At 51.0% G+C, this 19,754-nt stretch overlaps 4 protein-coding genes across 4 annotated transcripts; 2 read left to right on the top strand and 2 right to left on the bottom strand.

The window, feature by feature from the left end:
* Positions 1-154: 154 nt before the first annotated feature.
* Positions 155-876, top strand: QBC33DRAFT_564056 (uncharacterized protein; the record flags this gene model as incomplete). The annotated part of the gene is made up of 3 exons (XM_060430330.1): positions 155-160; positions 435-654; positions 752-876. The coding sequence occupies 3 exons, from the start codon at positions 155-157 to the stop codon at positions 874-876; spliced, it is 351 nt and encodes a 116-aa protein (XP_060278345.1).
* A 4,623-nt stretch (positions 877-5,499) lies between these two features.
* Positions 5,500-8,059, bottom strand: QBC33DRAFT_574459 (uncharacterized protein; the record flags this gene model as incomplete). The annotated part of the gene is made up of 6 exons (XM_060430756.1): positions 7,433-8,059; positions 7,122-7,357; positions 6,382-6,692; positions 6,289-6,328; positions 5,676-5,850; positions 5,500-5,598 (listed from the first exon to the last, which is right to left on the bottom strand). The coding sequence occupies exons 1-6, from the start codon at positions 7,799-7,801 to the stop codon at positions 5,500-5,502; spliced, it is 1,230 nt and encodes a 409-aa protein (XP_060278344.1). The 5' UTR covers positions 7,802-8,059.
* Positions 8,060-9,616: 1,557 nt separating this feature from the next.
* Positions 9,617-12,769, top strand: QBC33DRAFT_602065 (uncharacterized protein; the record flags this gene model as incomplete). Its single annotated transcript, XM_060432138.1, has 3 exons — positions 9,617-10,055; positions 10,156-10,371; positions 10,443-12,769. 3 exons carry the CDS (start codon positions 9,617-9,619, stop codon positions 12,722-12,724), a joined length of 2,937 nt encoding a protein of 978 aa, XP_060278343.1. The 3' UTR covers positions 12,725-12,769.
* A 1,693-nt stretch (positions 12,770-14,462) lies between these two features.
* QBC33DRAFT_602064 (major facilitator superfamily domain-containing protein) lies at positions 14,463-16,079 on the bottom strand (the record flags this gene model as incomplete). The annotated part of the gene is made up of 3 exons (XM_060432137.1): positions 14,463-15,754; positions 15,801-15,928; positions 15,985-16,079. The coding sequence occupies 3 exons, from the start codon at positions 16,077-16,079 to the stop codon at positions 14,463-14,465; spliced, it is 1,515 nt and encodes a 504-aa protein (XP_060278342.1).
* Between the last annotated feature and the right edge of the window lie 3,675 nt (positions 16,080-19,754).

Here is a 19,754-nt window from a genome sequence, read left to right as displayed (position 1 = left end):
ACGGGAAGGAGCAAACGGATATGTTTTGGTGGCGGCTGCGTTCATTGGCCAGACGGAAACGCAGTCTGCTCCTTTTCGGGAGGACCAAAAACTGGCAAATCCATGCACCACCCGACTACAAGCTTGCTATGCGCAATACAAATACGTCTTTGACATGAAGGTAGGAGTTTAACGTCATATTCCCTTTTACTCTTTTTCCAAGTCTATCTCGTGTTGCAGGAGCTAGTTGTAGCCCTTTTTGGTCCAATGTGACGGATGTGTAAGGTGTCTGACAGATTTGCTGGCTGGTTCGTGATATTCCAAGCTAGGAGATGTGAGTTGTCGTCTAGCTAAGGTCTAAGCAGCCCAGAGGCACAGTAGGCGGCATCCATAACGGCCAGCTGCTGGCCGAACCGCTGATAATAGGCGCCAGAGCGGTCTGGGTCGGCACCTAGTTTGTCCTGTCGGAGGAGGCCGGCGCCCCCGAGTTGCACAAGGACGCCGTCCGCACCGCGGGCTTCGACTACAACATCCGGACGCTCACCTTCACGAGGCCGCCGCTACTCGCGAGGATCACCCCCTATGTCGAGAACTGGGAGACAGAGCGGCGCTGGGGCGCTGGCCTGGTCCAGTTCATCGGCGCATCCTATGTCGACTGCCGCGATAAGCCCCTTGGTAAGCGATAGTTCAATTGGGAAGTCACCCATCTTTCTTCCTAGCCGCGTGAGCAGGTACGACGTCCTCCTTCTTCCGTTGACTGACGACATTTCAGTCTCGGGAAGGAGACGGACCTTTCCGCGGGCGATGCGACTATCGTGGAAGCTGGCCTTCCTCTCCAGCGCTGCCTCGGCGTCACTGCCTCTACCGCTTGGTGCTGTATCTCCCCCGATATTCTAAATGGACTTTTGGGCGTCGTCTGCCGAGACGAAGCTATTAGGGTTGCACGAAGCTTCCATTGCGCCCTGCTGCTTGAGCTCCTTTGCTGTTTGGGCGGTCGCTACGTCGCTGCCGAGTTCCACTTCCACGAATAACTCTACTACGCGGAGCCCTTTATTAGCCTGAAAACTACCAGCCCAATACGCATGCAGGGTGCAATTGACGTCATGACGGCGGGGTAACGCCTCCCGGGACGGGGAGACACGGCTGAAGGCGATGGCCTGATTAGAGTTGGCTTAAGCGGTGTCTACTTGAACAGTCACGGCCAAGATATTTGAATGGTACCATGGGCCTAAGAAATCTGCGTGTCGCTAGAAGTTGTACGAGATCTCCGTCTTCGGATTGTCCCCCCCGGTCCTCACAGCCCAACCCCAAACACCTCCTCCCTCCCGCTCCCCCCGTGAACCCCCTCCGCTCCCCCGTCCCTCGCCATCAATGTCATTATGTCTAGATCAACCAATATCCAAGTCGTCCCTGCCATCCAACAGGAATGGTGGGTCTTCCTTTGTGAAGCATTCCGAGAAGCATCTTGAGGACGCAAGTGGATTCCATATACCCCAAACGTAAGATATAATTGGAAGACCAATATCACCAGAACTTTGTCTCCTTGAGGGCATCGACTTCTGCTACTAGAACCGGGTGCTTTACCGGGACCTCAAGCGGCAGAACCTGCTTGAGCAACGCCTACATTCTCTGCTATTTCCACTCCTGCTTATGATCTACATTGATTTCTCGACTGCTTTGAGGCTTGCCAGTACTGTATTGCTGAGGATGCTGTCATGTCTGTTCCTTTACCTGTGACGAAAATTCTTTTCCGGGAATGTGGATTGTATGTGCTGGGAAACATCAGGATTCTCCCTCTGCGTCACTAAACATCTTCCAGATTTACTTAGCTGTGGCGTCGGCCAGGGATTCGAGCTGCTGACGCTAGATAAGAGGATTCCGCAGTCGATACTGTGCGACATCACAGCGCCGGAGACTGTCATGCTAAAGCGAGACCAGCACCCCCCCTCCCACTAATTATCACACTGACGCTGCTGTTCCGCTTGGCGAGCCTGTCCTTACCACACACAACTTTGCATCCGTATCCCCAGTTCTTCTTGCCATAGCTTCCATCCCAAGGTGCCAGTCCTCACATGCTCTTCACCATGGCCGGCTTTGCCTGTGGCCTGGGCGCTGCGACACGGTTCGCAGGCGCCTACTGCCAGCGGCAAGGACAACCCAGTCGCTGATAACCTTGGCGCAATGGTACACACAAACTTGTTCAGCCACACCATCCTGATGATTGACTGCATGCGCTAGAAAGTGGATCAGTGTGGCTTGTTATATATTTTTTTCGTACACATAACAAGCCACACCAACCCACTTATTTATCAGCCCCTGACTGATAGGCTCGAACAAACATTGTGTGACTAATTCTAGCATAGCAGCAGCAAGCGACATCCGCTAGGCGCCGCGGCCAATGCCTTGGGAATAATAACGACGACCTACCCATCCTACGCATAGTCCATGACCTCGGCGCCCACGACGACGAGAAAGCCCTCCGGGCTGGAGGAATCCAGAGCATGCCTATCCCCCAAGTCCGGGTCCTCAGCGTTGGGGCATCCTGAAAGGTACCTCACCACCAGTTCCTGGGCCGGCGGCAAGGAGGAGCGGAAGGACTGCTTGACTTCATCATCGGGGATAACGAAGTGATGTTTGGCATGATGAGAAGCCATCTGTCAACATTGCCAACGACGTTGCTCATCACTTAGCCACTCCTTGTCGTCTTTTTGATTTCGTTTATCAAACACACATCTTCAAATTGTGGCATGTGTCCTCAAAGTCCCGCTTTAAGGCCGTGAAATAGGCATGTTTTTCCAAGTGATAGCAATTCAAATCAATGCGGCGGGATGCTACTGGTCTGGTCTCTACTTCATTGACATAATGGATTGCAACGTCCACGACGATGGTTAGGAGGCTTTATCGTTCAATAGTCTCCAAAACAGTCTTCTTGGGTCTGCTGGTGGTGGGGTGGACAGGCAAACAACACCCGGCGAGTATTAAGGGATTGCCACCGCGGCCTGAGGGCGGCTGTGGAAGGTCATTCACTGGCACGTCGCTTTAGTCCACCGAACAAGGAGTGGTGGATCAAACCGAGACACCTCTCCCCAGGAAGTCTTTGCATCAGTCTTCTCCCCTAACGACAGCTCTATGTCCAAGATAATAATCCAGCTCAAGCGTCTGATTATCAAAACTTTCAGCTTCGACTTCACAGTGCGGCATCCGCAAAAGCTGCCGATGAAGGTTGAGCAAAAGCTCGTCTCCGCGGACAAGGCGAGATAGCTGAACAATAACAAAAGTGTCTAGGCGCTTGCCTTGATGCTCTTCTGCATGTTTTTGTGGTAAGCACCGGCCTTCTTGTAGAAAAAACTCCCTCCTGGCTGGTTTGATCATGTTTAGATAATTAGTACTTATCTTGGAACGCCCTAGCGAAAGACGTCGAGATCCGTAACCCCAGTAAGTGCGAAATGAGTTGATCCTTAAGCTCTTCGTCACTAGAACTGGTCTTCAGGGTTAATCCCCCTTCTCCCAGGGGTGTTGCAGAGTGTCCAATCAAACTAATCAACAAGTTCTACAAGCTGTGCAGTAACTAGCTGTGACTGTGTCGATACTTTGGCATCTCTAACGCACCCCTGGATCTCAAAGAGTGCCAGTAATCTATGAGGATTAAGGCCTGCTTATGGGATGTCATATACCTCAAATCAGTTACACAGCAGACTATGTGGTTCTAGGGGGCAGTCGGATAGGCGAGTCGGCGACTAGCGCTAGGCAGGCCGTTAGGAGAACTGGGATGGGCTGGCAAACTCGGTGCGTAAGGTGGGAGGGGGAGTGATAGAGCTTATTGGGAGAGTATCGCTAAGCATCACAACTGACACGGAGGTTGGTAGCCTGGCACTGGGCTATCAGGAAGACTGCATCATCATAAAACTACTTGGTCATCGCGAACACTTAGCCGCAACTTCAATAATATTAGGAAGCCCATCGTATCCCCTATTTGAAACGCCTTGCCTATCTTTCCGGCTGTCGTTGTCTTGCCCATTTCTGGCGGCCTGGGGAACACGAACTTGAACAGGATGCCGAACCGCTCCGTCCGCTGTCCCCAGTGTGTCGACCACCCCGGGGCATGTGCCGCCCATCGGGCGCATCGCCCCAATTAATCAGGTGCAGGCCGTGATATCAGATTCCGGAGCGAGGGTTATTGCCGACCTGTCCAGCAACACGCTTCTGGCCATGGTCAACCTGATGATCTATCCATGTCTTTCGACTGTGTCGTCATCTATGGAGAACTAACAGCTCGCCCGTCTTGCGCCCATCCTAAGTCGCTGCTGACATTGATGTCGCTGTCAATCTAGTGTGACAGATACAGACCCGTTTGAACCATATGCAAAGATCATGGGTAGGAGACCCTGTCTAACAGGCTAGTCTGTCTCAATACGCAGTAGCCACAGATCCTCGTCAAAGCCACTTTGGTCAAGGTTTCCCTCAACAAGACCCTAGAATTCGATGTGCAATATTTCCTGCGCAGCACGAAGTTCTACAGGCAGTCGATCTGGTTCACCGGCACAACCATCACCGCGATCAGTTCCATAGGGCCCGGATTTAATAGCGTGATCGGCACCTTGACCAATCCCTTGGTAATCCGTCACCAGGCTCGACGCGGTGATGGCTTCCAAACTGCTCTCCTCGCCCCCAGCTAATGGTCCAGTGGTGCTAAAGGTCGGATCACAGGCTCCGCTGCTGACTCGGCAGGCAATCATTAGGGAGGCCGTCTCCCAATCGTCAGCAGCGTCGAATATCACGACGCTGGCGTGATTCTGCATGTCTAAAACAGGCAGACGGTGATGCTAGGCGGACTGATCTCTGAGGAGAATTCGCTGACCAACAACGGCCTGCCGATTCTGTCGGAAATGCCGGACCTTAGCTTGCTGTTTGGCACTGGAGACTGACATTCGCCCCCCCCCCCCCCCCAATCGAGCTGGTGATTTTTGTTACTTTGCATGTCCTGCGCACCAGCGGCAACGCAAGGCGCCTGACCAAGGAACTGACCAGCCGGGTCTCCGCGATGCGGCCGCCGGTCGAATGATATGATCCTAGACTCAATCGTCGCAATTAGTCTGGCCCTTGTTCTCGCTCTCGCCGCCCCGATCGATATGTGGAAGATGATCCTTCCCGACACGCTGACCCTGCCGATGATTCTGCTTGGCTGGCCACCCCATCTCACCGACCGGCTGATCAGAAGCGTCGCGGGATTTGCCGCCTTTGCTGGAATAGCCGCGCTCTACCGTCATTTATGCGGGCGGGATGGGCCGGGGCTTGGAGATGCGAAATTGCGAGCCGCAGCGGGAACCTGGGTAGGGTGGCGCGATTATCTGCTGTTGATCTGCAACAGCCCTTGCCCTTCGGTCCCTTCCTTGCCGCCGCCTTGTGACTGGTCTGGCAATTTGGTGGTCTGATAATTAGCTAGTTGAGAAGGTCTTGCACCTACCTTATTTGTGAAGTCGGCCATGCGGAAAGGCTTTTTGATAACCAACATGCCGGTGGCTAGTTCTCTCTAGCTATCGCGACATTCTCGGCGAAGCCGGTGATGAAAACGACCTTCAGCACTGGCCCGGCCGCTGCCTTTTGCGCCACGTCGGCTACCTGATGACCATATAAGTAACCGGGAAGACCGACCTCGATGATCAAAGATCGATCCAGGCATCGGAGTGCAGAGTTACCAGGCTGGCGGGACTATCATCAGTTTCGATCACGCGAGAGCCGTTTTCCTCCGGAGTCTCAATGATCAGCATGCGAATCGCCGGCTTGTCATCGATTACCAGCACGATAGATCTGGTGCCCTGATCGACATGGGTGTCTTTTGCGCTCGAGTCCTCCACGGAGTCGTCCTTGAGTCTGGGAAGACAGAGGCGTATGGTGGTCCCCTTTCCTGCCTTGGACTCAATCCAGATCTGCCTGCCGGATGGCGAACAAACCCATAGACCTTCTAGCCTAGGGTGGTTCCCTAGCCTAGTGGTTTGGTTGTGAACAACGGATTTAACGCTTTTGAAACGACGCCGGGGGCTATCGCGACTCCCGTATCGGTCACGTAAAGGATAACATAATTACCTGCGGAACGTCCCTGTCCTCGGGCGGCCTGCTTGTCTAACAGCATATTGCGGTGCGAATGTTGACTGTGCCGCCCTTTGCCGCCATGGTGTCGCAAGCGTTGATGCAGAGATTTAGGACGGCTTTTTCAAGCTAACGACGTCGAGTTTGGACACCCACGGGTCGTCGGCATCCGATACCCTCAGCCTAACGCGGCGACCTCTTGCGCGAGAGTCATCTTCCTACGCTAACTCCTGGGGCGTGGCGTTGTTGATGAAAAGAACAGCTGCAAGATGTCCGCACCGCGGCCCCTTATCACTGCGGCAGCCGAAGCTATACGCTCGTCCTTGTCTACATCGGGAATGACAAGGACACAACCGCGCTTCAAATCATCGATAAGAGAGCCATAATCAGGAAGATTGAGGGCTCTAGCTAGGCTCTCGATGACTGGTGCCAGCCAGTCGCGCTTGACTATGAGCATTTCGGCCTCCGCATCGATAGTGCCATAGCCGACGCAGCCAACCTTTAGTATTTCCCACGTCACCAGCGCCTCGCGCCGCCGGCCTGCTGTCCTCCGCTTGGTAATGACGCAGGTGGCCCCGGGGAAGCGATCCACCTTGCCCTTGGTGCTGACCACGAGCGCCCCTGAGCTAGGATGCATCGCTCGGAGCCATTCGGGTGACACAACCAATATTCCGCGCTGAATAGCTCGCCTGTGCACAGGGCCCTGCCGATCTTGCTTTGAAGCGCGGGACACGTCATCCAGGACCTAGACTTGTACAATCCAGATTGGTGACCGGAAGGAGAGCAGCATCATGACCGCCATCTTCTTGCGCATTTAATAAAAGTTCACTCATATTGAGTCTCGGAAACCGCACGTTTGGCGCGGCATTGTCCCTGTCGTAGAGGACTATCTGAGCTTGGATCAGCTCCAGAATGTCCACATCAATTCGAATTATAATCAGCTATCCCAAACCGAGTCTGACCCCTCATCAGATGACAAACCATGCAGCAGCGGCTTAGAGACAAGCCGCTCCGATAGAAGCGAAACAGCACGTCCAGGACCTGCGCCTGCTGACCTATTCTTGGGCAGAACCAACACCTGATCTTCAGTCTTTGTGTTGAAGACTAGCCAGCCTAGGGCCTGCCTCCAGTTGTTTCTCCCGTCATCAGTCTCGCCAGTCATAGAGTCCAGCTCCTGCTGCCAGACAACGCGCATCGCAATAGCAGGTTTCTCCAGAGTAAGCGCCTTGGTGTCTGGTACAATAGCTTGTATGACCCGCATCAATCTGCTAGTCATGGTAATAATCAAGACCTGCAGAGAACGAATGTCAGCATTGTAAGATAGAAGATGCGTCGAGAAAAGAATATGAAAAAAACATCGACGCACACTCAGTTGCCTAAGATGCGGGTATTCCTGCATCTGCCGACAAACCAGACACCATGCACAGAGCAGTTCGCTGCGCAGGATCGACCCTGTCAGGTTTTCATTCCCCTCCACCATATAGTTATCCGCCACAATGCAGCCAATGCACCCGCTCTCGAACGGAACCGCCTCGAGCAGCCGCACGCCCTCCCACAGGTAATCCCGGCCACTGTACTGGCCTGGCCATATCTGCATATAGTATTTGCTGTCCTCGTCAAAGGCACGCACCTGCCCGCGTCTAAGATTGTAGTGCGTGTCGTCGAGGCGGCTGGCCCACGTCATGGCATTCGGTCGAAGAGGCTGTGACTTGGGCGGGTGGAGGCGCTGACGCATATCGGCTGGGATGGAGGAGTCATTTAGGACGGACTCGAGGAGTATGTCAAACTCATCTTTAGCTTTCGGGGTGGGGAGGGGAAGGTTGTTGAGAGGGAATGGGATAAGAAGAGAGGAATTAATGAGGTCATTGAGAGTGTAGATAGCTTTGCCGCTGCATATTATGTTAGTGCGCCTTTGGTTGTATATCTTGCAGCTTGGCGCAGCTTGGCATTGTATTTTGCGTCTTCTCGGGGAGCGTAGGGTGTCATTGTTTTCTAAAGACGGTTGATTGTTTTGTTTTGGGAAAACGGAGGTTAGCACCCAAAGCACGTGACCACCATATTTTGTGCACCGGGCTGTTGCTGCCCAAGGTCCGGTTCTTAGACTCACTGGCGTTCCTCCCCGACAGGACTTGGACGTGTATTTAATCATGGCTTCCAATAGTCGCATTAATCCGCCTCAGGTCATGTCTAAGTGGGTGTCCCTTGTCGAAAACCGTGAACTCCAGCACCGACAACTCGCCCAGATTGCGGATGACAAACGTTCCGGCTCACGCATCACCGACGACGCCTTTCTGCAGTTACGCGCAATATAACCGCCTGCCAAGCCCATTGGGTTTGCCTGTAGCGCGCTACAATCGGCCTCATTCTATACGGGGGAGGATGTCCTACTGCCGGTACCGCCGTTGCCGGTGCTGCCATTTCCTAACATGGTGTTCAATGCGGAAAATGGTAATACTTGCAGGCTCTTGTTGCACCCAGGGAGGTGAAGACCGTTGAGTTAGCCAATGCTACAACAATTGGAATGCAGAGAGCCATCTTGAAACTTTCTGCTAGAGATCTTGGTGAAAGATTAATTAATTAAGCCCTGGTTTGAGTCCCTTGAGTGCTCTTTCGAAACTTCTTCTCAGCGCAGCTCCGATGTATTCTCATGCTCCTGGCTATGGTCAAACAAATGCCAACACTGTCGTGGTTTGTTCGTTTTAAGGTTGCATGGTCTGATGGCTACGATAGAGCGCACCTCTTGGCCTTGTCAAAGCAGATTAGGATTCTAATGGTGTGGCTTGTTATGTGTTTTTTCGCACACATAAACAGCCACACAAAGTGGAGCCGCGATTACGGACATGGAACGGCCGGGCGCCGCGACCACTTTAATGCCCGCCCCACATCCGGGCATGCCCTTTTCGGTACGCTTCAATATTTCGGCGAATGAGGTTGGGACGTTCCTTGCCAGAGGTACTACTGTACATCCGTACAGTACATATACCTCCGCTCCGTTCAATTTCACTTTCTCCCATCAAATCTCAACATGCGGACAAGATCGAGGTGGATTCTCAATTGACTGCATCTTGCGGCGAACCATCCACTCTATCATCTAAAGCCGTTTCCTCCTTCAAATACCGTGGCATAAAATATGGACTGTTTAGCCATGCGCTGCTTGCGCTTCAAAGAACAATGGCGCTGGCTTCGATAGTATGGCTTCGCCAAAAGTTCGCCGTCCTGCTAGTCTTGGCTCAATTATCCCACACTAGCAAAGAGTAATCGCAACCCTTTCTACAAATACCACGAGTTAATAGTAACAATGCAAACAGGCAATGTATTTTCCCCCCCAACGTTAATTAAGGGCGCGTCATTTTCTGCCCCCCACTGATTGAGAGAGCGCGCCTGCGAGCGTTCAGAATGTGGCAGCTGGTTGCTGGGCAAGTTGGCGGGTGGCCCGTGCAGGGACGCCCCCTGCAGCCATCGGCTATCACAAAGGGAAGCAAGCAAACGCAGCAAACGGACGCGTCTCGCCCTCCAAACACCCCAAAACAAGCAGAAAAAGACGCCTAAAATGGATTCCATGGTTACGGTGAAAGAGCTCGACACGGTCAAGGCCGATATCGTATCCCTGAGGAGCTCTCTCGTCCGCTATTTTGAGGCTCAGGGGCAACAAGGCAATGGCAATACCCACCGCGTGGCACGCTCAACGCGGCAACGCCGGAAGGCCCTGGCCCAGATCGAATCCGAAACCCCATCAACAACCGAAGGCCCAGAAATGTTCTTTGCTGCCCTCGATGCCATCACGGACAGGGTCGACGCCTTCGGTGTCAGGGCAGCCCAATTCGAGAAGCGACTCGCGGCCAGAGAGGCCAGAGAGGCGGCTGAGGCAACCGCGCGGGGAGTCGGTGACGTGACGGACGCTCCCAGCTTTGAACCCTCCCCAACCGAGACGGCACGTGCCCAACCAGAGTCCCGTGTCCATGCAGGGGCTGCCACTCGTAGTGCAGCTAGTACGTTCTCCCCCTTTCCGTCGTGTTTGCCTGCAGAACTACCTCTGCGGATGATTGGCGGGGCTGCTGATGCTGACCATGTGTCTCGCAATCAATGTAGATACGCCGCAAGCCAATGGCACTACCACTGGCACCTCTGACACCCCTCCCGACACCGAGCCGTCCCGCAAGCCTACCAATGAGCCTCTCCCCGTTGAGAATACCACCGAGGGAGCCAGTGATGACCCGTCTGGTCCAACCACCGATGCCACGGCCAATGGCGGCCACCCGGAGACTACCAATGCAGCTGGTTCTGGCAAGGAGAACGGTGGCACTCGTAAGTCCTCGAGCCCCTCCCAGACAGCGCTGAGAAAAGCATGGCGATACTAATCAGGCACTTTAATCCAGACACCAGCGAAGACAACAACATCAACCCCGAATCTACAATCGCCGGAGCCAATGGGGACACAGATGACGCCAACAACACTGAACTGTCGCTCAGCACAGCCGGCCCCACCACGGCGCCTCCTGCCACTGCCAAGCAATTCCAGTTGCGCCCCTCACCGGCAATCGTCCGCACCCGCGCAAAAGAGGCGGCCGCCCAATCTATCGGGTTTAACAGGGGAGACACGATTGAGCACATGGGAATTAAGGGCTTCTGGGAATGTACCGTCCCGACCGGCTCCGGGCAGAGTTACCACACGGTCCTGGTCCTCCTCCCCACCGCGGAACAGTACCTTGACACACCGGCGATGATCGAGTGCGCGACGCAGCTTGGAGTAGGCTCGTTGGGCGGAGCCTTCAAGATCCGGCTCCCCGAGGAGCTGGTCCAGCCAATTCCCAAGCGGCCAGCTGAGTTCGACAAGGGCAAGGCATATTCGTTCCGACTGCAGCATTTGGCCGACGATTTCTTCAGTCTAGAGCCCAGCCAGGTCGTGGTAAGATTCAACGTCCCGAAGGTCGCCCCTCAGTACTTGACCATACCAGAGGCACTTGAGAGAATGTCGACGTTCCTTAAGGACACCAATAACGGCAACGGCGGCCCTCTCAGCCAAGTCTACTATCGGACGGATATACCCGTGGACGACGAAGACAGCCGGGCGCGCGCCGGCCTGCCCCCCGCACTGCCGCTCAAGGACAACCAGCTAGAGAAGACGCGCGTCAGGATCCAGGGCATCCACACCCGCCTCCTCTTCGAGGCAACCCAGCCCAAGGACCCCGCCTCCCCGGGTGCCCCGTTTGCCTTCCACATCGAAGACAACAACACCGTCTCGCTCAGCCACCTATACATGGGCCAGAAGATCTGGATCTGCGTCGCCCAGCCCCACGCCCAGGAAGCAGAGGCCCTATTCGGCGCCGCCGTCCAGAAAGGCGGGAAGCCATGCAACGCGACAAAATGCACGCAGTGGGTCCGGCACGAGGGCATCTTCTCCGCTGAAGGCCTCGAGGGCGGCGGCGAGACCGGCATCCCTGTCGTCTATATCGACCAGCGCGCCGGCGAGACGGTTGTCACGCTGCCTGGCACGTACCACGCCGGCTTCAGCACCATGTACTCGCGCGCTGAGGCGGTCAACTATGCGGCGCCTGGGTATGACTTCACTAATGATGGCGTGCGAGAGTGTACTGGCTGCGTCGAGCCGCGGCTTAGGAAGAGGTATTTCGCTGAGATGGCGGAAGGGGAGGTCCAGGTTCCTCTTGAGGAGTATGAAGATAGCAGCGACGAGGATGAGGATGGGGATGAGGATGAGGATGGTGCTGGCAATATCACGGTGGACAACACCGCGCAGGACCAGTCCAGCAATACCGGCAAGACAGGCACGCAGCAGCAGAAGAAGACCGCGCAGGGTACCAAGGCAGGCAACAAGAAGACCATCAACAAGAAGAAGTCCACCGCCACCAAAACCGCCAGCAACACCAGCAAGCGCCGCGCCCCCGCCACCGCCACCGACGACAACTCCCAAGCCGAACCCGACCCCAAAAAGGCCCGCCGCAGAGACATCCACGAGCTCGCCGCAGCGGCAACGGGCCCCGCGGCCTTCCACCAGCTGCGCGACCTCGTGGCCGGGTGGCGCATCTTCGAGACCATGGGAGGCTGGTTAGGGTTCCCGGCTTGCAAGCCGGAGCAACGCCTCACCATGCTGACGCGTGTGGTTGTACGGACGGAGGCGCAGGAGGGGTTCTTGTGCTTCGTGGGCCGCCTGGCGCAGGCGAAGCTGATCATGGAGCTGGAGGCTAGTAAGGAGGTTGGGCAGATTCGCCTGGGCAGGGATGTCACTGCTGCGGTGATACGGGCTGCGAGGTGGGAGGTTAATGCGACTAGTCGGGCGAGGCTGCAGAGGATCCTCACGGCGGGGAGGAAGTGGCTCAAGGTGATGAACACGACGGATGTGCCGGGGTTGCTCTGCTTTATCCCTGGGGGCCGCGCCAAGGAGGCGGAGTACCTATCGATGATTGGGTCAGATGAGGAGTATGAGGAGTTTGTTGGTTTAGTCAAGGGATATGAGGGGATGGTGCCTGGCGACGGCGTGTGCGTTGCTGCGCATGTGTTCCTCTCGAGGGTTTCCACTAATGGCGAGGTGCCGAAGTTCAAGTGGGAGGGCCTACCAGACAAGGATGCTCCGGGCTACTTTGACGGGTATTCGTGGACGGACTTGCAGGATCTCACTCGTATCATGTGGCACGTCCTATGAGAAAGGCATGGTTAGTTATTTCTAGAAGCACAGAATGCCCGAGATAATCAGTCAGAATAGAAAAATGTAACTGGTACTTAGTGTCTCGATCACCCTCGCCAAATACATGCCTCTTCCCTAAGACTGTAAGATATGCACAAAATATTACTGCTTGCCTATGAGCAAGCTAGTCTACGTCCTAGGTTCCAGAGGTCCATTCCAACGTCATTAGGAGACTCCAAGGGCATGTTCTTAATCCTGCAGCTTGTGTTTCCTTTGCAATGTCTCTCCTCCATGGCGCTGGCCTCCCCAATGCCAGCCTACCCGCCTGGTTTTCATATGCTCCGCCAATTATTACCCGCTGCCAACCACGGCGCCGGCCAACTCACCGCCAAAGTCACCGCCGAGGCTTCCCTTGGCTACCTTCGGTCCTGGAATAACTATGCGCAACGTGCGATCTATGGGTACACGGTATAAATCTATGACTATTGATGCAGAGTTTTAATCTGCATCTAGCTACATATCCTTCTTCTCTTTAGTGCGCTGATAGATCTACCTAGCACAAGATTATACAATATTCTCAAGCCTATCAGTCAAGAGCCGATGAACAAGTAAGCTACTGTGGCTTGTTATGCAATCAATTCTCAACAAATTTCAATCTTCAAAACTTTAATCTTAAAAGTTTCACTTTCAAAACTTTAACCCTTTATGGGAGACCGCTCCCGGAACGCCACTGGGGGCATTCTGGAATAAATGCCTAGCCTGGCTTTGTCGACAGACGCTTTGCCTAAGCTGCTGCTTGTCATCCTCGCCTGTCAGGCCGCTGACAGACTATCACTATGGAGAGTGGATGCGGGCAACGTATCCTCATTGGGCTATATAATGAAGGGTACTAGAGAGAAAAGAAGGGAGGGAATCCCCGCGGGGGAACTGTTGAGGACTCTAGACTCTGTGCTCCTGTAGTTCTTCCTTGGTTATGCAGGAAGAGCCTATTTTATATTGTTGAGCGGCTTAACCGGCGAGATCTGTGTGTACTTCACAGCTGTAGTAATCATGGTCAATTAATGTTCTATGAACATCAAGCAACAGAGGTTAGATATCTGGGGAATCAAAATAGTTTGGCTTTCCAACGAGCGTAAGTGCAATGGGGAATCCCATAGACAAGTCGCCCCTATCTGCGAGACCTCGGAGGCTCCGTACTTGCGCTAGCCATCAGTCTCATAGGTCTTCTGGAACCCCATGTTCAAGTAGCTACTCTGCGTCAATGCGTGTTCGAGTATCCATAGGAAAGAAAAGACCCAAAAGCGGGATTTCGAATTCAACAAAGCGCAGTTGGAACTGGAGAGTAACTAGATCAAGGCGCGTTTCTTTAAAACAAGCAGGGCAAAGAGCCCCTTGTCGGAGTATGACTACATCGCTTTATATAACGTCATTAATTGTCATACACTCTCTGCAGCCAATGACGGCGTGCAGTTTAGTCGGAACGTACTCGTACGTTCAATCTAGCGAACTGCCACAGCGAAAGATACGCTGCGTGGTCAGTGGGTAGTTTGCACCCCCATGTAGCTCAGCGGTCGTGTAAGGGAATAGTTCTTCATGGTGACACCATCTCATCGCAACTTCACTACAGCAAAAGGAGCCAGTCGATCTTGACATATCGGCGTGTCAGGAGAGAGTAATATCCGCGAAAATCTCAGCTAGGTTACGGATAATTTGCATGTCTAGAATCCATACCAACTCCTAATCCTAAGTAACCGGCTCAAAGTCTCCAGCGGAAGGCCGGGTGCTTCCAGTCAAGGTTTTCAATATCGTCCTGCGTCAATCCACCCAATTCGTCCTCAACATCCCTGCTATCCCGCAATTTATTATCTCGCTTCATCCACACCAACACTAACGTGCTCACAACCAAGATGGTGCCGGCCGTTGCCAAGTTCAGCCCATTGCCAATATGAAAATCCGGTGAATCCCATGGGAGGAACGACCACGCGCTGATCAAGCCTCCAATATTCCCAAACATGACGTTTGTCCCAATAGCTGCACTGCGTGCTGTATCGCTCACCACATTCGCAGAGACTTGTGCATTTGTCAACGGCCCAAGAGCAAAGGTCGATGAAGCGACAAGGAAAGTTGCTCCGTAGCGGGTCAATGGATCGTGGGACCCAAGAAACATGCAGTAACCAACCATGACCATCGGGGCAGAGAGAATGATGAATATCTGGCGCCTATCCATGCGCCAACTGATAAGAGGAAACAATACAGTAAAGAATGCTCCAACAATGTATGGAGGGACAGTGAAGAGTTGTTGCTGAATCGTCGTCTTCTCCTTGTAAATTGTTTTGACAATGGTTGGAAGGAAAAATGCCAGGCCCTGAACAGTGACATTGTCAAGCAGGAAGATAAATGATGTACTCAGCGTAATCGGGTTAAAGACCCCACGGGAAAGTCGGGTCTTGTTGATCTTATCCAGGACAACAGTGGTACCAACCCGTTCAGATTTGATGCGAGCCACTGCCAAAATCTTTTCTTCGGCTGTAAGCCAGCGCGCTGTCTCGGGCCGATCGGTCAGAATGACGGCGCTAATAAGAGCAAGGCCAATGGTGATTATGCCCTCGATAGCAAAAATCATGCGCCATCTGTGGAGGGAGCCGAAGCCATCGAGATTCAGAATTGCGGAAGCCAGGAGCCCTCCAAAGGCTCCGGCAAGGGGTGCCATGACGATGTAGAGCGATAATCGAAATGCCAGCTCGGCCTGGCGATACCATCGGGAGAGGTAGTATGCAATACCAGGTAGCATACCGGCTTCGAATACTCCGAGGATGAACCGGACCCCGGCGGCCTGAGGGATCGTGTGGACAAACGCAGTCCCAAGTGAAGCAACCCCGAAGAGGAACGTCGTGAGCGGGATGAACCAGCCGGGGCCCATCCACTTGCAGGCGATATTGGCCGGGACTTCGAAGACGATGTACGAGACGTAGAAAACGGTGATGACAATGTTGTAGTCGTAGCCTTCCATCCCTAGATCGGTATCAAACCCGGCGATTTTGGCGTTACCTGCGCCTGTCAGCAACGGCTCCGGAGCAGGGACGGGTAGACTCACCGATATTGGCCCGGTCGATGAAACAGAACAAGTAAAGCAAAGCCACGATGGGGATGATGCATAAATCGATCTTCAGACGAAGCTTCCTCTCGGCTGAAGGATTATATTCCACAAGGGATTGGCCATATCTGCAGGAGGGTGAGCAACGTGGACGGTAGGTTTTACATGCATTGGGCATCCATACTTGTCAGTTGCGGCTTGCCCCTTCTCGGCAGCATGCTGGAGGGTCGAGTCGTTAAACGCTTCGACGTCATCGTGGTGGGCAGAAGCGGGCTTCATGGTAGATAATTAGCTTTCGCAGCCGCAATGGTTAACTTAAGCGAGGAGGAAGAGCTAAAGTCTTGGGATCGTCGGAGCTTATATACATGGCGTGAATCTCCTCGCAGCTCAGGGGCGGTCTAGAACTTGGTATTCTAACGATGACAACGGACAGGCCCATTTTTCCTAGCCGCTGAACTTCGGCATTCAAGGGCGGCACTACTACTCGCTAGCGTGAAGCAAATATGGGGAAGACAGCTCAACCGTTTTGTCCTGCCGGGGAAGTTGGGTGGGGCCCCGCAAATGCGGGGAGGCCAGCCAAGCAGTCGCTGCAAGGAACAAGGGTAAATGACGTGACTGCTACCAAGCAGCTAGTCGACAGTTAGCATATGCTCCGATTGCCAAGCTAAAGTTGCACTGCCGATTCCGTATCCCGGCGTCTAAAGAGGTTAGGTTGCCGCACGAAACCCCGCAAGTCGATTGGAATTCGGAGCTACGGGACATTTTAAAGCCTTGGCGCTAACTTGGCTCTGCCCCCGCCTCGCTCGACAACCTTTCCACTAGCCACGAGCACAACCATAGCCAAATCCCTAGCCGCATCCAAGCGATAATTAAAAGTGATTACAGTGTGCTTGCCAAACTCATCTCCACTCATAGCTAGATCCGTCTCTCCACAGACAATAGTTGTCGACTCGTCTAGCACCACGATGCGACAAAGCATTGAGAATTTTCTTACCAATCTCCCTAACATGTTTATCAATAGCTAGAGCAAAGGCTTGTCCATAGGCTTGGCGCCGATAGCAGGCTATAAACTCATATCACTGTTGGGAGGCAAGATCGTCGTCCTAAGCTAGCCTTCACCCTACTGCCAGCGCAAGTAATTGGCAAGTCTCAACATCCGAAAGTAAACGTTTGTAAAAGAGTTTACCTAGCGATTCTGTTAGAGCTGACATAATAGAGCGAAGGCTATAATCGTATCATCATAGAACGTTGCCGCGTTTGAGAGAAGGAAGAGAAGGGATTTAGGAGTAGGTGTCAGATGCAATTCATATTCTCTGAAGGAATCTGCACATGGTCTGGATCGAGATTGCGAGGTCTTCTCAAGCGCTCCTCTAGAGGCGACACCGTTAGCCGTCCCCATTCCCATTCTTGTTGCCATCCCATTCCCATTTCCATTCCCATTCCCATTCCCATTCCTGTTGCTATTCCCGCTTCCGCCTACCAAATTAATCATTTACTTCCTTAGTTATGCGCTTTAGAGTAGGTGATGTATAAGATGTAACTCGCACCTAAGTCTAGGGTCTTTCAAGCCTCTAAACACAAAACTGCTTAACAAGCCGCGACTTTTTTCTAACTACTCTTAACTAACAGACGCTTTTTTATAAGAAGAGCGCTAGGTTATAACCTAGCATTATCTTAAACGTGCTACAATGCTAGGTTGCAAAGCTATACTAACTAGTATGCTACTAGTTATGCATTAGCAGACATTTTAGTAAAACATAGAAGAGACTTAGGTATGCAAGGTATGCAACACTTTTAGCAGTTAGAAGATTTTGTCTATATAAAATATAAAAATGCAAGGCGCTAATTAGATAGCATTTATAGGAGATAGCATTAGAGTATAGGTTAGCATAGGCTAGATTTAGACAAAAGCAGTTTAGTTTACCAAATGCTAGACAAAAGCTTTGGCTATTCCTTTCTCTTTTGGCTAAGCTTAAGCAATGCATAGCATTAAAACTTTCCTTCTTTTATATTGTAAAAGAATTTAAAGGAAAGAAATGCAAAAAGAAGTAAGAGAAAAAAAAGGAAAAAGAATATAAAAGAAGTAACTAAAACTTAAAGCATGCAAAAGACAAAAACTATTTGTTTAACTTTTTTTTTCTACCTATTATTATATGCTTTTATTAAGATTTACATATCTTTTTGTAAAAAAGAAAAAAATAACTAGCTTACTTTACCTTTAAATATAGCAATAAATATAAGCTATGCTTGTAGAAAATGCTAGATAATTTAAAATAGCGCTAGTAAAGACAAGAGGTAAAGCTTGTAAAGAAACAAAAGGTAAAGTTTGTAGATATTTTTAGCAGTAAAATTAACAAAATTAGTATATATATAAAGCTATTTGTTTGTTTGCTTAAATATTTATTTTTAATATATAAGTGTAAAATTAAATGCATAGCAAGCAAAGTTGTTAGTTATTTAAAGGCAAAGTATAAGTTTATCAAGCTTAGTAAATAGTTAAGAATTGTAAAATTAATAAGCTAAATCTTAGACATTACAAAAACCTAAGATAAGTTAAAAACGTTTAAGTTTTTGCTATTTACTACTTTTGAATATAGCTAAGCTATATAGTAGCTATTTAAAGAAAACGCTATACAAATTGCAAACCTACCTCTAAATATGGCTAAGCTGTGTAGTAGCTATCTAAAGAAAACGCTATACAAATTGCAGACCTATAATTAAAGACAGAGGGTAGCTGCTGTAAAGAAAAGGAAAGTAGCTGCTAAAGACTTTTTCTTAGCCAAAATAAACAAAAGTAGTATGCTTTTAATTAGCAAATTAAGAAGAATCTAGCTATAGAACTTTTAGTTTCCTAAGCAGCAGGTGCAAAGAGGTAGAGCTATGTTAGAATTGTAAGTGTTAGGGTTAGGATAGGTTAGAGCAAGATTGTGACAGACTAGGGTTGAAGACTAATGACTAGTTAGAGTAGCTATTTAGTGCAAAAGTAGCATGATAGGAGTAAACAAAAAAGTAGAAAGGGGTTGAGATTTTAAGGTTGAGTAGAATAGTTTAAAGCATAGAGATATTGTTAGGTTAGCAAGAAATTATAGAGCTATTTAACTGCTTGCCTAAATACCTGTTTGTTATTTGCACAAAATGCAAGGTTAGATGTTGTGCAGGTAAGGCTAGGACTTATTTATGCAGAAAGTATGATTATATAAATGCAAGGCAGCAAGTGGAAGTTGTAAAAGCAGTAGAGAGATTAGAAGGTATTGTGCAAAACTAGGATAAGTTGCAGACATTTTGGTTCTTGCTACTAATAGTTAACCTAATCCTATTTATTGCGCTGCCTAAGTCTAACAGGTTGCAATGCAATAAGTGTAGGTTTGTTATGCAAGGCAAATAGTGAATAAGAGATTATTGTGGGAAAAAGTATAGATAGAAAAGTGGATAGGTTAGGGGTAGCAATGTGGTAAAGAAGGCAAAACAGAAGCAAGCAATGCTATAGACAATAGGCATACATTGCTAGTGGTTTTTCTAGTTGCATATAGCAAGTAGGTAGTTTAAGGTTAGCTAGGGCAGCAAGCTAGCAATGGTAGCAAAGGTAAGTGCAGAGATATTAGAGAAGTGGCTAATATAAATCTATGCAACCTAGATAGCATAGTTTAAGTTAAAAAGGCAGTTGATTAAAGCAGGCGACAAGAAGGCTAAGCTAAACAGGTAGTTAGACTATATTGGTTAGCTAATATATTTGAAAGGTTTAGACCTAGCCTACTTTTAAATACAGCTAAGCTGTGTAGTAGCTATCTAAAGAAAACGCTATACAAATTGCAGACCTACAATTAAAGATAGAGGGTAGCTGCTGTAGAGAAAAGGAGAGAGGGTTAGGGTTAGGGTTAGGGTTAGGGTTAGGGTTAGGGTTAGGGTTAGGGTTAGGGTTAGGGTTAGGGTTAGGGTTAGGGTTAGGGTTAGGGT

This window comes from Phialemonium atrogriseum (genome assembly GCF_030411735.1).
Source record: "Phialemonium atrogriseum strain 8032-3 unplaced genomic scaffold QBC33scaffold_46, whole genome shotgun sequence".
NCBI lineage: Eukaryota > Fungi > Ascomycota > Sordariomycetes > Cephalothecales > Cephalothecaceae > Phialemonium > Phialemonium atrogriseum.
The sequence above is the reverse complement of the archived record's forward strand: the minus strand, read 5'-3'. Positions and strand labels throughout refer to the sequence as shown.